General features: G+C 34.2%; 1 protein-coding gene across 1 annotated transcript in view; it reads right to left on the bottom strand.

Annotated features, from left to right (window-relative positions):
- Nucleotides 1-2,412: 2,412 nt before the first annotated feature.
- LOC150109779 (uncharacterized) overlaps nucleotides 2,413-19,103 on the bottom strand; it is a 33,443-nt gene continuing 16,752 nt past the window's right edge. Inside the window, exons 2-5 of the mRNA XM_090410022.1 lie at nucleotides 17,990-18,119; nucleotides 7,479-7,624; nucleotides 3,893-4,025; nucleotides 2,413-3,665 (exon numbers count right to left, since the gene is read on the bottom strand). Of these exons, the coding sequence (XP_090266148.1) occupies nucleotides 3,404-3,665; nucleotides 3,893-4,025; nucleotides 7,479-7,624; nucleotides 17,990-18,119 (671 nt within the window). The 3' untranslated portion in view covers nucleotides 2,413-3,403. The remainder of the gene's footprint in view (nucleotides 3,666-3,892; nucleotides 4,026-7,478; nucleotides 7,625-17,989; nucleotides 18,120-19,103) is intronic.

Raw genomic sequence — 19,103 nt, 5'->3', positions numbered from 1 at the left:
CGTCTAAATAAGAGTTAGTTATTCATCAAATAGCATTGTTTCCAGCTAACAGGTATTGATGTTCATAATACCAATAAATGAACTTGTTTTTTCGTAATTTCTTATAGTTTGCGCTTTAAACTGTTAGTTATCTTTACCCCTGAAGATGTTATTCTGAAGACAAAAGAATCAAAGTGATCAAAAGATCCATTGTGTCAAGCATTAACTAAAATACTAGTTTGTGGAGTGGTTCCTGAACAGATGTGTTTCCTTCCACTACAAGGCAGTGTTTGAGTAATAGTTACCAGATCGCTATTACCTCATAATATTTTATTTTATTCACATACTGATTTTAGGAAGACTGTGCTTTTGGAAATAGTTTGAATATGAAAACACAGGCCACTGAGATTTCGTATCAAAATAACTTTCATATTATTACATTTTGAAAATCTCTCCCAGTTGGATCAATTGAAGATGAATTCTTGCTTCAATTATCAAGATATTTCCTGAAAAACCTAATTCCAATGATGATTTCTTTTGTGCGAGTAAACTTTGCTGAATAATCACAAATTCCATGGTTTACTTATCGAGAAGTCACCATTTAATAGAGAAGCATTAAAACTGTATCACCTTAAGGCGTAAACTAAAATGAGCGGTATAAACTAAAATGATACTGAATTAACTCCTTTTATGATTTTAATCATTCAATTACTGCTTACGCAAGACATATTCACACAATTAGATTGGTATCGAAAGAAATCTTGGATGAAATTGAAAGTGTGGAAAGAGTTTTTCGATTAACATAAAATTGTTTAGAAGTATCACTGCTTAACAATTATTTTTCCTAATCCCAGAAATCTGTGATTCTTATCGTAGTAACAAATACGGAAATGATTGGAGATAATCATCCTAAAGGTTCGTTTGGTAATATCTCGAGAGAGTTTCATACTTGTAAGGTACATTCCATGCACGTATTCTTCTTTCCTTTTTGCTATTTTTCGAAATAGAAACACCGTAGATTCCGAGATGTAAAACCTTACAATTTTCATAGTAACACATGGCTGTCGATAATGACTTAGAAAATTAGCATCAACCTGTGAGAAAACAGTTTGGGTTGATGCAGAGATGAAGTAGGATTTATTATTAAATATTCCAATGAGGAATGAAGTGCAATTCCACTAACTGTCTAAAATCAGTAAAACAAATCTTTTTGAGTTATTGAAAAGAAAGAGATTAGTAATATCCGTCACAATGTACCACATTTTTTACATGCATACTAAATTTCACAAATGTGAATACTGATTTATAATTACCCTTTCTTTTACTTATAAGAAGCTTTCGATCTTAAGGTTCTGGAGTGCAAAATATTTACCAATCAAAAAAACATAACTGGTGTGGCTGTTCTCACTGGGGCTTTTCGAATTTTTGTTGTTAACAGTGTGAATGATCCAAAACTAAGGAGAATGGCTGAAATCCCTGGTAAAAGGAGTTGATTATTTTCTTCACACGAATTTTATCTTTTACAACACACACACACACACACACACACACACACACACACACACACACACACACACACACACACACACACACACACACACACACACACACACACACACACACACACACACACACACACACACACACACACACACACACACACACACACTACCATCATATAGACACCAAAGTCTGTACCAAATAAATGACGTAAGTTTGCTGGAGTAAAGAACAAAATTAAACTGTTCATGTTCTTCTTAAAGGATACGAGGCTGTATTTCTTGGAGAACACTTCATGGGTAAAGCTGTTCTGCAGACCCAAGGTAAAATGAAGTGAGAGATGAATGGAAGCAGAATGTACGTGGGTTTGTAGTTCAACTTTAAAAAGACTGGCCAGATGGTGTAATTGTTCCTATTAAGTTTAGGAGAAATGATGCATAATGCGCAGTAGTTCTGCTGAAGAGAGGCAAGGAAGTATCTTTAGAACAAACACAATGCAGAAACTTCCATCTACGAGAGGTCTGAAGATGAACCATGAAAGAGGGATCATTACTCATCGAAACTGCTATCTTCTCATCAAGAAAATCAAGAATTTTTTACAGTTCCTTAAGTGCAAACGAAATGTGAGAGTATTTTGAGATGTGTCAAGAGTAAATAACTCGACAGAAGTAGAGTAACGTCATAAGCGAAAAAGAATGTTAAGATTTTTCGAAGTTGAAGATGTGATGTGAATAGGCCGGGAAATATTTCGAGTAAGATATATTATGGGACTATAATTCAGAAAAACAGACGTATTGAACCTGATATGTCAACGACAATATGTCCAGTTTATTAATGAGGCAATATCAGGGGGGACAGTGAATAGAAGAAACAGTGCATAAAAAACTGGCGAAATATAGCGATAAATGTATATAAAGTACAGAGATCTTGAGCATAAGAAATGATAACATTCGCATTCATTATCTTCACGCTCTTCTGAAAATGAGGACGACAATAGGACCGACACAAAATCATTGGGGTGGCATCCGTGCATAAACACGATTCTTCGTGATCATGCACGGAACTATCAGAAGAGCATGGAATGGTCTGATTAATTTCTCAAGAACTCTGTGCATTCCTAATTAGCAGTAATGTTGATGATGTTTTCACACAGAACTTTGTGGTGCAAGTAAACACATTTGCAGAATCAAATGTTTGAATTTCTTCAGACTTCCAGGAACCAACGACGGTTCCATCAAAATTTAGATCCAGTGACGATGATGGCGACAAAGAAGATTGATTGCTTGATTGATCACATTTACAAATGAGGTATCGTGTGATTGTAAAGTGGAGTGTGGAAATACATCTTATCTTCTTATTTTCTTGTGAGTCAACTTCTTTCTACCAGCATTTCGCTTTTTTTTAATTTCTGACGACTACCTTGCACTTTTCCTTTTCGGCATAATGACGGATATGGTATTAAAATAATAGCACTATACAATATATAACATAGTACGACAATAGTAACCCACAAATGCATAGGATTACTCACAAAGTTGAAAAAAAAAAGAACACTGGATAGGTCAACGCAGATGGATTGAGGAATACAATGTCACTCTGTTAGCCGCTTCCGGTTATTCAAGCATAGTCATTATGTTATAGCTTGCGTTTCGCAGCAATTTAGGATAGTTTTTATTTTAATTTAATTTCCTCTTTTTTTTTCTCGTTTAACAAATATTGATGTTACAATAAAATTTACTTGACTTTTTGCTCGCTTATAGGTATTTTTTACAGTAATTATGGTTTAGAGAACATTTCAAATCATAACTAGCTGGCGCTATTTATATTTACTATTAAGTTCTCGCATGAATTGTTCTCGTAATTATTTGCTTCCTGTTTACACAATAAGCTTTCAGTCTACTGAAACGGTGTCACAACTGGAAATTCATATTCGGAAGGAACGAATTCCTCTCCATATGTACAGTCCTATTAGGAGCAGCATGATCAGAGGACTGCAGCTATTCGTCAAGGCAGAGTTATCATCGCCATCATCACTAGCCACGTCAGAGTCATTATTGAGTTCGGCACATGTCTCAATGAACATACCAGAGGATTTGTTTGTGATTTTCTTCAGTAGATCCACTGCTTTTTGGCCGCATTCTGAGAGAATTGCATCGTTGGTGCAGTCATCAAACTCACGGAAAGCTCTACAAAGAAATGAAAACGATCAGTTTGAGTGCAAACATGTCATGCATTCATAATTCAATCCTTCCCACTATCATACTCACAAATCTCACTCTTAAATTTAAGGCCAATAAAGGATTCAGTCTTGGTTAGGATAATACACCACTTATAGCAACTTTTAACTGCGCACAATCAATTAATACCTTCACCAGAAAATCTGATCAGTTTCAGTGAAAGCGACGCAACTTACTTGCATGCTTTCTTTAGATGTTCAACGGGATGGAGTTTTGGGTCTGGGGTTGCACTTTGTTTTTTGAAGTTTCGATGACATATTTTGTAATTTTCCTCCGCTTTCTTGAAGCAAGGAGCATGCTCTTTATACTCTGAAAGTAGAAAAACAATAGACAAAGAAATGAAACCAGCGATTCTAAGATATCATTTTTAGAAAAGTGGAAGGAAAGAATTCATCTCCTAATCAACACTGGAAGATATTTTACTCAGGATGGAAAGATCTCATTGGAACGAAAATGTCCATATTGGGATATGTATTCATGACCGAATACATTATGACCATCTGACTTCTTTCCGGTCAGCTGTTGTAAACGGCCGGCAGTAAACCAGTCACTTTGAGGATTGTTCTCAAGGGCATCGCTAGATGCTATCTTCCTTCACTGAACACGCGGTGGGGAAGAGAGCATTCAGTAATGCAGGCTGCTAATTCTTACCTGGGAATTGTCTCTGGAATTAGATGATGTCCGGCATGATAACAATGTTTTCTGATGGATCTGAATCCTTTCAGCAACACAACCTTGTACAAACATCACTGAAAGAGTATATGCAGGCATTCTGGTCTGCTGGTCATCAATTCTTCTGATTTGCATCTCATCCAATAATTTAGGGATCATGTGGACCTCAGCATCCTCCGGCTCTCTCTCGGTTATCGACCTCCCAGACTTTATGTATCCAGACTACTTCTAAAACCTTCTGTGGTCTCCTACAGTGAATGCTAATATGGACGCAAACAGTTATGTGGGAGAAAAAAGACTTACCACGCTATTAGATAGGTCACGATGTTCTGTCTCATGAACTTATTTTAAGACAATGTAATAATTCTGATGATAAGTTCTAACACTTTGACCATTTGTACGCTATTAAGGAAATGCATGCTAAACGCTAGTTAACTTGATTTTAGTAAGCCAGCCAACCAAATAGGCATCGGGGGAAAGCAAGGCACAGATCTAGGCTCTTTGAATCAAAAGGTATTCGATTTTTGAAGTACTCAACAAGAGGACTGTAGATGCATATCTTTTGGGTTTTTTTTGTAGGTATAATTAAACAGAAATTGTATGCATCAAATAGTCTTTTAACATACATCAGAATCTTTTTGGCAAGCAAAATTAAAAAGTGCTTAGATGTGATTTTTAAAACAGCTAAAAATCATCACTGTTTTCTATTTAATTATATTTTTACAATTATTAATAAGAATAGCCTAGTATGTTAAAATATAAAGTTATGAGTGTATACGTCAATCTAATCAGAATAATTAAGCCAGCACGATATTTCTGTCGTGTTTCACTACGACTTCAAATCCAAGGCTTCTTATCGCAACTGAAATCAAAATGTGAAATCACTTAAATACACAGCGACGACAACACAATTTATTTCAGTTCAAAAATGGGTGATGACATCAGTTTATTTACCATTTTCAAGACCGCATTTCCCAAGTAAATTACCTAGAATTATATCAATTACAAAACCATCAGAATATTTTAAGTATAATCTGATTTATATTTGTTTTTTTTATATATATTTAATATTTGGTTGGTTGGTTTTCGGTTTATTGGCGCACCATCTCACAATAAGGATAGCTGGTAATTCATATACAATGATGGTATTGACAGAAGGCGATCAGTATCACATTTATTTTGTATCTAAATCGCTCAGTTTCTTCAACAAGACAGTTTGCCTTCATCTTGAGTTGCTTCGACGATCGTTCACCATATGGCCTTTCGAGAAGAAGACAATCTCTGATGTCAACTGAGAATCTTCTCTACTTCTACCTTCTCTATTCTGCAAGTTTTCCAGGATATCATTCCATCGTTATTGCAGATTTCACCAGCTGGGTTCTGATAACTAGATTACATTTAAAATAACAATCGCCTATCTACCGTTAGAAAATGACGTGAAGTGTTTAAATTCTGGCTATTTTCTTGAAAAAATAAGAAAATTTCAATTACTTCTTTTGCTCAGTCGTTATCACAGTTTTTTGGGTTCACATTTGAAATACAAATTTATCTGATCTGACTCAGCTGTACTGAAGGTTCGCACAAATATTGCATCTTTTTGCTTTAGTACAACCTCTGATTTCTTGAAATATAACATCTAAAACATGGAGATGTTTTCCCATTCTTCTGAATACGTCCTTGGACACTTGTGAAATCATTTGACAAATATTTGTCCCATATGAGACGTTTTTACCAATATAATATTAATATTTACATTTTTTGAACCTATATACGTATTTTATAGCACTGATATATGCAGAGAATCTTTGGCCAAGGTTTACAGCTTTCCATTCTGGATCACTATATCGTTTAACTCAACATTGAATTGTATTATTAACGTTGAGAACAATACCTATTTTTCTTGATCTTCAGTTGATAACTAGTGTTATTTGTGTTAACCATTTTCTCAAAACGAAGACAACAAACTTCCTATTTCAGTTGGTGGGTATGTTAAATTAGCAATGAAATCGCTTTCTTTACTTTATCAGATAAATCCATCTGAAAGGTGCTTTTGTAAATATACATGTTAGAGTACAGACTACATTTTGAGGAAAATTGTGGAGAGAAAGTTAGTAATGATGTAAACTTTTCGTGTAATACTTATCCTGTACATCCGTTGAGGATAAATGGCAGGAATTTTATGATGATGATAATGATGAATACTTCTATCTGAAATACAAATTTCTTAATAAAAAAAATTTAAGTCTTTACAATAAAGAAATTATGTATGAATAATGCTAATCATTTCTGAAATTGATATTTTTATTTATTTATTTTTATTGTGGTTCTATATTACTCATTTTCATTTAAATCTCTATTCAAACTAAATTAAGCTGCTTAACTCAGTTTGAAGTTCACGTACATCGGAGCGAACGTATGTTCGCTCCGATGTACCATGCATCAGACCAGCCTCTGAGGCAAAAGGATTTCAGAAATATGTAGTTGGGAAAACAGAGACGAGTAGCGTTTAAGATGGATGAGATTTGAGTTTCTGTCAAGAAGAGTAGGTGAGGATAGGTTTGGAGACTGAAGGTATCAGTGATGATCATTAAGAATAGAAATGAGCCGGAGTCTATTGTGAAATGGATCTGAAAGGTTTACTTTGACCACATGGGTCCCACATGTTCCCTATGCAGTGTTTGTGATCAGGTTATTTACAGAGTTTGATTTCTCACTAGTATCCTTTCTTTATGATTGGTTGTCCGTACTTCGTCTGCACCTGATGTTTTCCTTCCAGCTCTTTTCTTAACTGCCTTCTTTCTTTGAGCTGTGAATAGGTTCGTTTTCAATTTTGAATTAACACAGTCCGAAACGCAACTTATCCATTAATCTGTTTGTTTAACTACTTTCTTCCAATGGGAGTATGTGGCATTTCAGGAATTCATAATCAAATTGATTTCTAATCTTTAAGTAGGACGATTCTTTATGAAGATGCTTTTATTTTATGTTATATTATAATTATAATATTAGAATATAATATTATATATTTTATAACACTATTATAAATAATAAAAGATTATTTTAATATTAATATTGTTTTCTGCTACTTACCATTCCTGAGCTGCGTACCGGGTGTACACATGTCTGTGATAACGTCTCGAACCCCACTAGTGACCTCACGGAAAATTGCTTTCTGTGATTCGGTGTAGCATCTCTCGATGAAATTATTCATACAGTCCAGTCCTGTGTAAGATGCACTGAAACAAAACACCGCATATTATCACTGCATGACTTCACAGGCCTGAATATTTTGTCACGGAAATGCATTTAGTCTCCTTTTAAATCTGAGTTTATAAAAGGAGAGCAAGTAATAATATAATAACTTTACTTACACCAACCCAACAACCACGTATCTTACATACAAAAGAGCAATTTTCTGATCCCATTAAAAGTTATTTTGGGTTATCGCTGCAACTGTTTTCAACAAACCTTTGTAAGCCAGGGTTCAAGGCGATTATACATTCGCGTGCAAACTTTGCCAATTGTTTCTCTAGCGATGGTGACCTGTCTTCGAAAGACATCCGATCAAAATCTGTCTAGTATGCTAATCGCCTTGTATAATGTCTTTTTAGCTAATAATGAATATTTCATGTTATGAATATGTGTCTCTCACTGTCAGATATAACACGATCTAGCATTTCATAAATTAGGCTTATAAGAAGATATGTTGCATGAAATAGAAAACCACAGCGCATAAAACTTGGGTCCTGAGGGTATGAGAAGAGACTTGAATGTATTTGATTAAGAGATTGTCCATGTCGTTCTTTTGGAGAAAGACTTCAAGTTTTCGTTTATTAATGATATGAGTATCTCTGCTTGTCCCAGATAACCCTGTTGTATTGTGTAATCCAACTAATGAGAATTTTCATTTCCTAATCGGAGATTAGACCATCGTGTGCTCTTGTGATGGTTTGCAGCATTGTGATCAAATCATTTCACTGAACATCAGTGAAATAAAGTGGACAATTCGTATTGCTACATAAATACTCATTACCCATTTCATTTCAATTTTTCATAAGTTAATTACCATTATTTTCCTATTTAAAAAACATTTGACTCTGTTTTAGTGCATAAATGTCAAATTTTGCATATTCCTTCTGATATCATCTTTGGATAAAAAATTCAGCATTTTTTCAGATATATTTCATATTTCTGTGGCTATTCTAAGCTACCAACCAGTGAAATTGATTGTATTTACTCCAGTGAAACACCCTTTACAGCCAAATCATCTTCCTTGTAGATTTTAATGTTCACAAGTCTAGCTGGCCTTCGTTTTTCCAAATGCATTTGTAATAAGGTAAAGGTATGCTCTGACATTAGCTGTCACCACTGATATTGCACATATTATTCATACGCTACTAAAATACCAGATAATCCTAATACCCCTCCAAATATGACCAGCGATACATCGACAAGGAGATCGGAGTTCATAACGGCCGTGAACAGCAAGTCGAAAGGCACCACGCCTGCATCACGTGTACGAGATAGGTAGGATCTGACCAATGCAGAGCGAGTAAAAAAGGCAGCTGTTGCAAAAATAATGGAAGAGAAACGTCAAAGTGGAGACAAAGCATGGCCAATCAATTACAAAGAAGGGATACGAGTGCGAAAAATCAAAGTCTGTAAATAACCAAAAATAGAAACCTAATTCGAAACACTACATAGGGAGCATGTGGGACTGTATGGTAAAAAGGAACTTCACAGAACTTTCTACACCCGCTATCCAAAAAGAAACCGAACTTTTCAAAAATAGAAGACACTAGTGGCGCCATCTGTTGTATCTTTTTGTTGTAGAAAGCGGCAACCTTCATTAAGGTTGTATCAACTGTTTATGATATTTGTTTCACTAGAAGCCGATATATAATGCCAAGAGTAAAAGCGTGTTTCGACGAATGGTCGAAAAATGAGTTTCAAACAGAATAGCTGCGATTGACTTTTGTGTTAAACTTCGCAAACGTTTTACCGAAACGCATCAAATGCTTCAAAAAGCATACGGTGATGAATGCTTATCCCCTACTCAAGTTTACGAGTGGTTTAAGCGATTTCAAAGTGATCGGACGCTTGAGGACGACGAAAAGCTGGCCGTCCAAAAATTAGACTGAGCGAAGTTAACTTCCAACAAGTGCGTGATTTAATCAAATAAAACCGGAAATCGTCCGTGATATTGATTGAAGATGAATCGAGGATTCCAAAATCAACTGTGCACAACATTTTGACCAAGAGTTTGGGCCTTTGTAAATTCGAATTGAACAATGAAAGGACTTCATTAAAACCGCTCGTAAGGACTCAAACTTCCTTGAAACGATCGTTACTGGTGATGAAACGTGGTGTTTTAAGTATGAGCCCGAAACAAAGCGCCATAGTGCTGAGTGGAGACCACCAGAAGATGGGCATCCGAAATAAAGTCGCTTGGAGAAGTCAAAAGTAAAGACAATGCTGATTTGTTTCTTGATTCCAAGGGAATTATCCACAAAGAATTCGTTCCACCTGGCCACCCGGTTAATGGTGAGTTTTATCTCGAAGTTTTAAAGCGATTGATAGCGAGAATTCGTCGCGTACGGCATGAATATCGAAACGACCGACCGTTCATTAAAATACATTGTCACTCTTGGCACTATAACTCGGCTTCCAATGAAACAAATGCCATAAACAGTTGAAGCAACACTAATAACTGTTGCCGCTTTGGCCAACAAAAAGATACGACAGGTGGTGCCACTAGTTTCTTCTAATTTCGAAAAGTTCGGTTTCTTTTTGGATAGAGGGTGTAGATACATTAACAAACTCATAACCGATATCAGATCTAACCTTAGTGATGTTCACTTCCACCTTCGTTCTTCAAAACCTCACATACTCTTCTTGACAGAAACTGAAATCTCAACCATCTCAAACTCTGCTCATCTCTGTTTTCCCAACTACACATTCTTTAACTCCTTTTGCCTCAGAGGTGGGGTCTGCGCATATGTTCCCTCCGATATTCCATGCCAGAGGGTATTCAAATTGAATCTCAAAATTTTGCTCTCCTTTGGCTAAAATCATTCTACCAAATTCATATGCTGCCTCTACCGCTCTCCTAATGTCGCGACGACTCTGACCTCTTCAATCACTTTTCCTTAAATGTTGATTTTCCTCAATACAACTCTCCAAACATACATCATCATTTATGTAGACCACAATGTCCATAACAGTTTACTTCAAATTCTCTTATTGCCTCCCAGCTAACTTTCTTCCAAAATAGTTCAAGAGAAGAGTAGGCGTAGCACAACTGGAGACGATCAAGTTTTGCTTTTCTGTTTATAGAAAAGCCTAAAATAGCCGCAAGCAAACCATCATCTTACTCCGAACGATTTCTATCTTGCTTTGTATTCACATTTTGTAACCTTAAATACATTCGTTTCTATTCCAACTTTTCACTAATATCGTTACACACCTAAATTGCAGTCTCCGATTAACCAGCGCTTTGGTTTTATGGTGCCTTTTTATTTTTCGCTATTCTATTAGCCTACGTTATGGAGACTTGAAATTAGTCATAACATCATAAGCGGCAGGTATTTTACAATGTCTTACACTCGGATTAGTCTCACTTTATTTCTCTTTTGCTGAAATTAATATGGAAAATCATTAACTCTCTATACCAGGGGTGACCACAACGTAGCTCGTGAGCCGCATGCGGCTGGCGTCTACGCGACACGCAGCTCTCCACGCTCTACCAGCAAAAAAAAAGAGAGAAGAGACAACAAAAAAGAGGAACAAAATTAAAAAAAAAGAGAGAGAGAGAGAGAGACAGAGAGAGAGAGAGAGATAAACAGGGTTAATAAAAATTACTGCAATAAAAAAGTTTTTAATTCTAAACACATTAAATGACGTTTAGTTTGAACAATTAGAATACTTTTAAAGTCGAAGCAATAGTTATTGTCATAACACACTGCTCAGTTAGCAATACATTTTTAACTGAGAGCCACCTTACTATGCAAAACCATGGTAGGAATCTCGTCACAATTCAACTCATCGAGAAAGCTCTTGTCGGTGTGTTTTAGCACTTGATCGAATAAAATTGACAATTCTTAGAACTACTTCCATTACGTCTTCAAATTTAAAACACTTGGCAACTAGATGTTCTCTGTAAATAATGCAATGTACAGGTAGGAAAGCAGGATATGATTCATCATTCGGAACGAGCTCCTATGAGCCCTTTATTTTACCTCTCACAGCTGGAGAACCGTCGGTTGATATGGTCGCGAATTTTTCACGCTATACCGAATCTTTTCTAAGTGCAACATCAAGAGCTTCTTTGATGTCAGAACCGCATGTTGTATCTTTCAAAGCTATCAAGTCCAATAGCCCTTCATTGACGTCCTGGGAGTGAGACACAAAGCGGACAAATGTAGCTAGTTGTGGTTTGTCCTGAATATCTGTAGATTCATCCAAAGTCGAACTAAATGCAGCACAGTTTTTCAAGTTATGGTGTAAGTTATTTACATTATCAGCACTGATAACGGAAATTCTCCTTTCAATGGGATGCCTGGAGACTGACATCTGTTTAATCAGCTTGAGTGTTTTTTTTTTATTATCAGGTCTAAAACCGAAATTATTTGTGCAATATTCTTCTTGACAAATTTTCCTTCGGTGTACGGCTGTTTATCCTGTGCAATATTAAACGCTAAAATCAAACTAGCCTCAGCAGTAACACCAGCATCTTTAGTAAACATGGATATCAATTTTCGCTGACCATGGAGTTGTTCTTTCAAAGTTGAAAGTTTAGTTTGCCTCAGATCAGAGCCAAGAGGAAATTCTTTACTAAAATTATGTGATACATGCCATAATGATGTTGCTTGAGATTGCTGGCTTTGAATTGCGCAAGTGTTTATTTGGCATATGGCACATATTGGTTTACTTTGTCGTTTCATAAAAAGAAACTCCACTTCCAACTCTGGCCTAAACCTTCTGTGTTCTCATTCCATGCAGCTATCATATCATATCATATTGTGTTGTGGTGATTGGTATCCTGGAAGGTAAAGTAAAATAATGGGTGAGCTACAAAAGTGATTAAAATTTTCTTTCTTCAGGAAAATATCACGAGACAAAACTCCTCACCTAGCTCTAAAAGGATGGAAGCCGATTATTATTTTAGAAGACACGTACATTGTGATGTATTTATCCAGGACCACTTGGGAAAATTTATGCAGGAAGTGGTCTGATTTCCTCGGCTACTTGCAAAGAAGAGTTGACTACGAAATGGACCTCGGTGAGTGTTATATTCTGAAATGCCAAGATGGGGAACTAATACTTGATGATACAGGAGCTGATGGAAGTAAAGTTTTTCTCTATTAGTTGTGAAGAAGCTGAGAGATTTTCACCAAAAATGTACGATATTGATAATCATTTACTATTTTTGGAAACTGAATTAATATCTGTTCATATCATGAGGAAAATTATCGCTAATCATTTAAATTCATCAATGGTAAAATTAGCTTTCAAGATTTTATCGAATTCGATAAAGATTCTTAATTTTGGGACATTTACGAACATTTTACGAAAACTGTTTGTGTATATTTGCTGTCAAAAGAATACACAGAATGTTTAGGGAGGCATGGTGTCACTTCCAGACTGACACAATATCAAATGTATGGAAGTGTGGTTACCATGGTACCCGATTTAAAAACTCTTTTGTATGACCAGCTATTTTGATGTAATGTAACTAAGAATGAGTGAGTAACAAAAATTTTATTCATTGAACTCTTTGGAAAATGCTAAGAGTCTAAACTAAATATTCTGAAATATTTCTAGGTAATTAAATTTTTCGAATTTTTCTCAGTGAATATTCTTGTAAATAGTATTTCAGCAAAATAAAATATGCATTTGCAAACTTAAATGAGCAAAGATGTGTGTTTTTGTTGTTGTTGTGTTTTTCCACAGTGAATTTTTAACTCAGCTATTCTGATTAAAACTTGATATTTAAATCCACAACTTTATATCTGAATGCAATTCTGTTTAATTATTTTAAAAAATCACAACTGCGAAATTAATTCCAGGAATGGGAAAAAATGTGCAAAACTGAAATCCATGTATTGATTATTTTAGAATTTGTCTAATGCTACCTTTGTTTGACATTGTTTGAATTATCTGAAAACAAATCGTTCTCATAATCGAAAATCCGAACTGTTAGAATTTCGTTATTTTACAGAGAGAAAGCAGATAATTAACACAAAACGTGACTTGACCTCTTAAAGTTTGGTATAGAAAAAATGTTTGTACTCTCCAGATAACACATATACAAATTTTACCTTTCCCACACAAAGTTAGATAAAAACATACCAACAGTATATCCAGCAGTAGGTGAAAACATGTCATTAAGTCATCTGCACAAAAGGTTCATTTTTGAAGGAACGGTCAGGGTAGGGCATGGTAAGTGTAAACAGTACTATAAGAAAAAACTATAGAGTCGAGTGACTTTGAACTTAAGGTAATCGTTCATCCACTGCTGCTGCTGTTTATGTGTTGTGGTGTTTTGTGTTTGGTAATGTAAAAATAATGGGTGAGCCACAAATTCTTTGAAAGTTTCTTTGTGAAAAGTTCTATTTGTTTGGAATTTTGTAAAATTAACAGAAAGTTTTATGTTAAATTTCTGTGAACATAAAAGAAAATTTTATGTTAACAGAAAGTTAACATAAAATATATGATCAGAGCTAAAAATCAGTGAAATAATAATAATAATAATAATAATACATAACTATTTACTTGTGGTGCCATATGAAGTAATCTGAGAAGAACAAGAAGAATGAAGGAAAACAATTATGAAAAATCGACAGTGAGTGAAAAATACGAATTTTCAGTTATCATTGGGATAATTGATTGCCAATTTCTTTTCAATGAGATTTCAAATTTATTTCCTAAAGAAATTTGTATTTCTGATGGAATTATTGTAAGATATGCATTGACAAAATCACCTTGTAGTTGGAAAGAATTACCTGAAAGAGTTAAAAAATAGAATTCTTGGTTAATAAAATATAACCATCAGCTGAAGTACGAAATTGGTTCACTATCTCTGGACAAACTAAGAAATTGCACGATAGAATCAACATGCAAATATCAAATATTACTACCCAAAGGAAGAGAAAAAATGAAAACATTAACGAGGTTAATAGGAGATTAACCTCAGAAGTATATGTATATTGGTTTCAAAAAAATAAAGATGCAACCCTTAATTTTACTACAGAAATAAATTCCCATTGATCACCAAATGAAAAATAACTTTCAGATTAAAGTCACATTGTCAAAAACCACATGATAGCAATTCCACAAGCATGGGAAAGAGCCTTTGATGTATTTTTCAATTTATTTATTTTCTGTATGTTAGATTCAGTAAATACAATTTATAAATAATATTTCATTCAAATAAAATGTGTAAATTTAAATTAACAAATCGGGTGTCATTGATGTGTTACATAAATTTAAGTAAGAACATAACGATTTTTTTTCCTTGTGAAATTTCATGCCACAAAGTAATCAGAGACTTTTTTTTGACTCAGTGAATTAAAAGTCTTAATTGATCATGCATCCTCTCAAATATTTCATGAAACTGCCAACTCTTGGAACCAAAAGGAATAATTGGGTATTAATTTAATAGCCAGAATTTTAGTGGAGAAGATATCACCTGAAAAGTTACAATACTGTAAGAATTTGGCTATTTTACAGAGCCATTTATTAATAATATTAGTCAAATAAAAGGTTACATATAAATTAACAAAGTATATATTACAGAGCTGATATTCATTTGAAATAATAAGAAATAACTATTTATTTGTTGTGCTGGCAAAAGAAATTTCTAAAATAAAACGCAATGCGAGTTCAAAACCTTGTTTGTCGCATATATCCATTCGTTAAAATTACTAATGCTAAAGAAAAAAATAAATAAATTTCAGTTACAGAAATAGGTTAAGAGCACAAGGAATAGCAGGTAAAATTAACAGTCAATATTGGTTTTAAAAATTAAATGTAAGCATTAATTTACTACAGGAATAAATTTTTAATGGGAATGAAGAATGAATAATTTTAGGATATGTGTCATCACAATCATGTGAATGCTAATCACTTAGTCATATGTTAGTATTTGAGAAACATCCAAATTTGGGAAAATGATACCTTTTGAACAATACCACAATTTACGGATGTGACTCATGTCATCTTCATGAAAGACCCTTTGAAGAAAACCGCGATTTGTAGTAACCTTTCTCTGGGGGGATATTGCTCATGATGATAACATAGCATCTATGGGATGAAATCTAAAGGACGAATTACTCAACAATTTCAGTTTACAGTATTTACAGAAATTTTGTTCTTTGTGGATTTTGTGTTTGTGTTGTGGTGTGGATATAAAATTCAACTATTATGGATTTTTTTTGGAATATTCGTATTTAGAAGAGCCATTCTGGAAAGCTGTAAGTAATTTTAAATTATCATTAGAATTTCTAATATACATACAAAAGGTTTTGTAATCCATTTAATTGTCCTTTTATTTTAATTTATTTATTTTAAAATACTGTAGAGACACCAGCATGTAATTATATTAGTCAGAAAAGCATAGTACCAAGATGTTCCTATTCTGGAAAGAAATGTAAGTTAATTTTTTTAACTTAAACATAACACTTGATAATTGTAATTTCAATAATCAATGCTTATATATTTCGGTAAGCATAATTCTAATACTGGATAGTTTTTATGCATTCGTGATATCTGTAAATTCCTATTTCTGCATATTGCATTGTAAATAATATCTGTGAAATAAATATGTAAACTTAAAAGAACAAACATGATGTGTTATGTATGTTTAAGTAAGATCACTCCCGAAATCGCCGTGAATTCACACACGATTTGTTTATTTATTTATTTATTGAACTTTAAGATCTTAATTTTTGACAAAAGAATTTATTCGGATGAATTATGAATAAAATATGAATTTGAATTAGAATATGAATATAGAAGAAAATACAGATGAGCTATGGAAAAAAAAGTGTGTGTATGTGTTTGAGGGACACTAGTATATGATTAAATTATTCAGAAAAGCTCGAAACACTGCCGCCATCACGATTTTCTCTAAGAATTCTCACCCTTTAACAGGAAAGAAATACCCCATAATGTATTGGAAATTAGTACACCCATCTATAGACAACCAAACAAATCATGACAACAATGATGGATGTGTGTCACTCTGGGAAAATTCCAAGATATCTTATCTCAAAAACATTGCCCACAATTCCATAGCCAAACCAAACCAAGAGGGTCCCAGCGAAATTCCAAACATTCCAAAATCTATAACAACAAACATCCACGTCACGATTCCTTATCTTATCTTGATCTTGATCTGGTCAGAAGTGTCCCATCAATCACGACACGATTCCTTATACACTAAAATATATATCCCTTTCCATTCAAAACAACAACGTCACTTATTTACAACTAACAAACGATGTTAACTCTTTACAAATAACAAATGACGTCACTTGTCTTCATCTGATAACATCAAACATGCACGTTCCTTATCTTATCTTGATCGTGATCAGGTTCAGAGTGTCCCACCAATCATACCACGAATCCTTATCTCTACCATTACCCACAATTCCATACGGGAACCAAAATACAAGAACGCACGTCACTGACACATATGCCCCCAGGAACATTCCAAATATTCCAATCTCATGACGTCACGCCCACAACGACGTCATCAAATCAACAACCAATCACGTCACGATTCCTTATCTTATTCAGAGATCTTATTCCTTATACAACTGCTACTGATAGCAATTAGCATGATTAATGACTCCTTACTGATTCACTTGTTTACTATTTCTCACCAACAAAGTATTTTATTGATTGTGTTTTCAGTACACATATTTGCATGTTCACTATTCACCAGAATTTATTCCTTAAATCTCTCCCCTACTTTCTCCGCAAAATATTTAAAGCACGTTAAAGCTGAACTGTAATACTCCTTCTTATTTCTTCAGCAAAACAGTTCAGTTTCTTTCGTAAATTGGAACGGATTGAAATTTGTCTTTTACTGAACCATGCTAAAAGTACCATCCTGAATTATGTGGAAAATGAACACGACATAACATACATTATCACAGTAAGTTAGTCAGAAGTGGGCTAGTAATATAACAGAGAAGTCTACACTTCACTATCATATTTCTATATTTCTGGATGCGAGTCCTGCGCATGCTTTCAGTTGTCTAATATAGCAAGAAAAAAAAGCACTGACACACACATAATAGGCGACTAATGATAGTTTTATGTCAAAAATAAATGCTATAAAAAATAATCAGAGCAAAGTAAATAGTAAACGATAATCTGCGGATGATGCAGTGCTTCCGCTTAGTATTTCTAGCTGGAATCACTACACCCTCTTTACGGAAATCCTTTCTTAATAAGCTTTGTTTTGTTATTGATCGCACCAACAGGATTTTACCATGAAAAGATGGATATTTTTATGCTGCTTACTGCAATCTCATGTGAAGCTTATTTTCCAACAGGAGTGAAGAAGGATGAAGCTGGGTTAGAATACTTACTCGCATACATTTTTCATTTCTTCCTCAGTGACGCTGAAAGGTATTTCTTCTGCCTTCTCAAATAAAACTTCAGAACACTTCTGCAGCTCATTTTGATGGCACGACTGGCCAAATGCGATATCCAGGAAGGCTAAAAATGTAAACGATATAATTAACAAACATTCCAATCTCTTCAGAATCTTTAGTTTGTTTCAGTTATCCTAAAGATGTCACTAATATGACACTTCCAGAATTTTCTCCGAACTTTAACAATCACATATACATCAAATATCTTACAATGTCATCATTCAAAAATCCGTTTAAGCATGAGGGTGCTATGCGCTGAATGTTCCGATGTTTTTGGTGATCACAGAAAAGATTTTAGTAGAACTAATGGATTGATATTTGTTCATATGATTATTACAAGCGCTGTGCTCAGTTGTGAGTAATTTCAAATGAATTTAAAATGAATTTTCTTATATGTTTCTACTGTCTGAATATGTTTTTGTTGATAGGCCTAACTAGATGGATATACTGACATAATCAAACATTGTATACTTACGAGCACGGCCCTGTACAAAATAGGCAGTAAATTCGTGACATTTTTCCTTGTGTTTTCTCCAGTTGAAAACCAGAACGTGTCAATAAAGAAGTAATTAAAATAAATGAAGAAGATACGTGTAATTTTAATACTTTAAAACAGCACTATTATAGGTGTTTCACTGGCCATGAAATCCTATAGAAGAAGCGAAGAGATATAATTTGCTGTTCGGCTTCATGGAAAACGTGGAGCATGCGGTTACTTCCGTATTTTTGAAGAAGTGTAGTTTAAAATCGTAAAGTATGTACTTCTAAATGATGAGTCCTTGGATTCCCTGGAGGTGTCACGTATTAATAATAATAATAATAATAATAATAATAATAATAATAATAATAATAATAATAATAATAATAATAATAATAAATTCCTAACCTTGAATTACGCCTTGAAAATAATACGAAACAAATTGCATATTTACTAATTGCAGTCACTTGTAAATGCACTTCTAAATCGTTATGCCCTTGTTTAAAAAAACGAACTAATTGTACGCTTCCTAGTTGCATTTATATCTAAATGTTGTACAGTAATTGAGAA

The sequence above is a fragment of the Typopeltis vanoorti genome, chromosome 1 (assembly GCF_054136105.1).
Source record: "Typopeltis vanoorti isolate ZY-2024b chromosome 1, IOZ_Tvanoo_1.0, whole genome shotgun sequence".
NCBI lineage: Eukaryota > Metazoa > Arthropoda > Arachnida > Uropygi > Thelyphonidae > Typopeltis > Typopeltis vanoorti.
The sequence above is the reverse complement of the archived record's forward strand: the minus strand, read 5'-3'. Positions and strand labels throughout refer to the sequence as shown.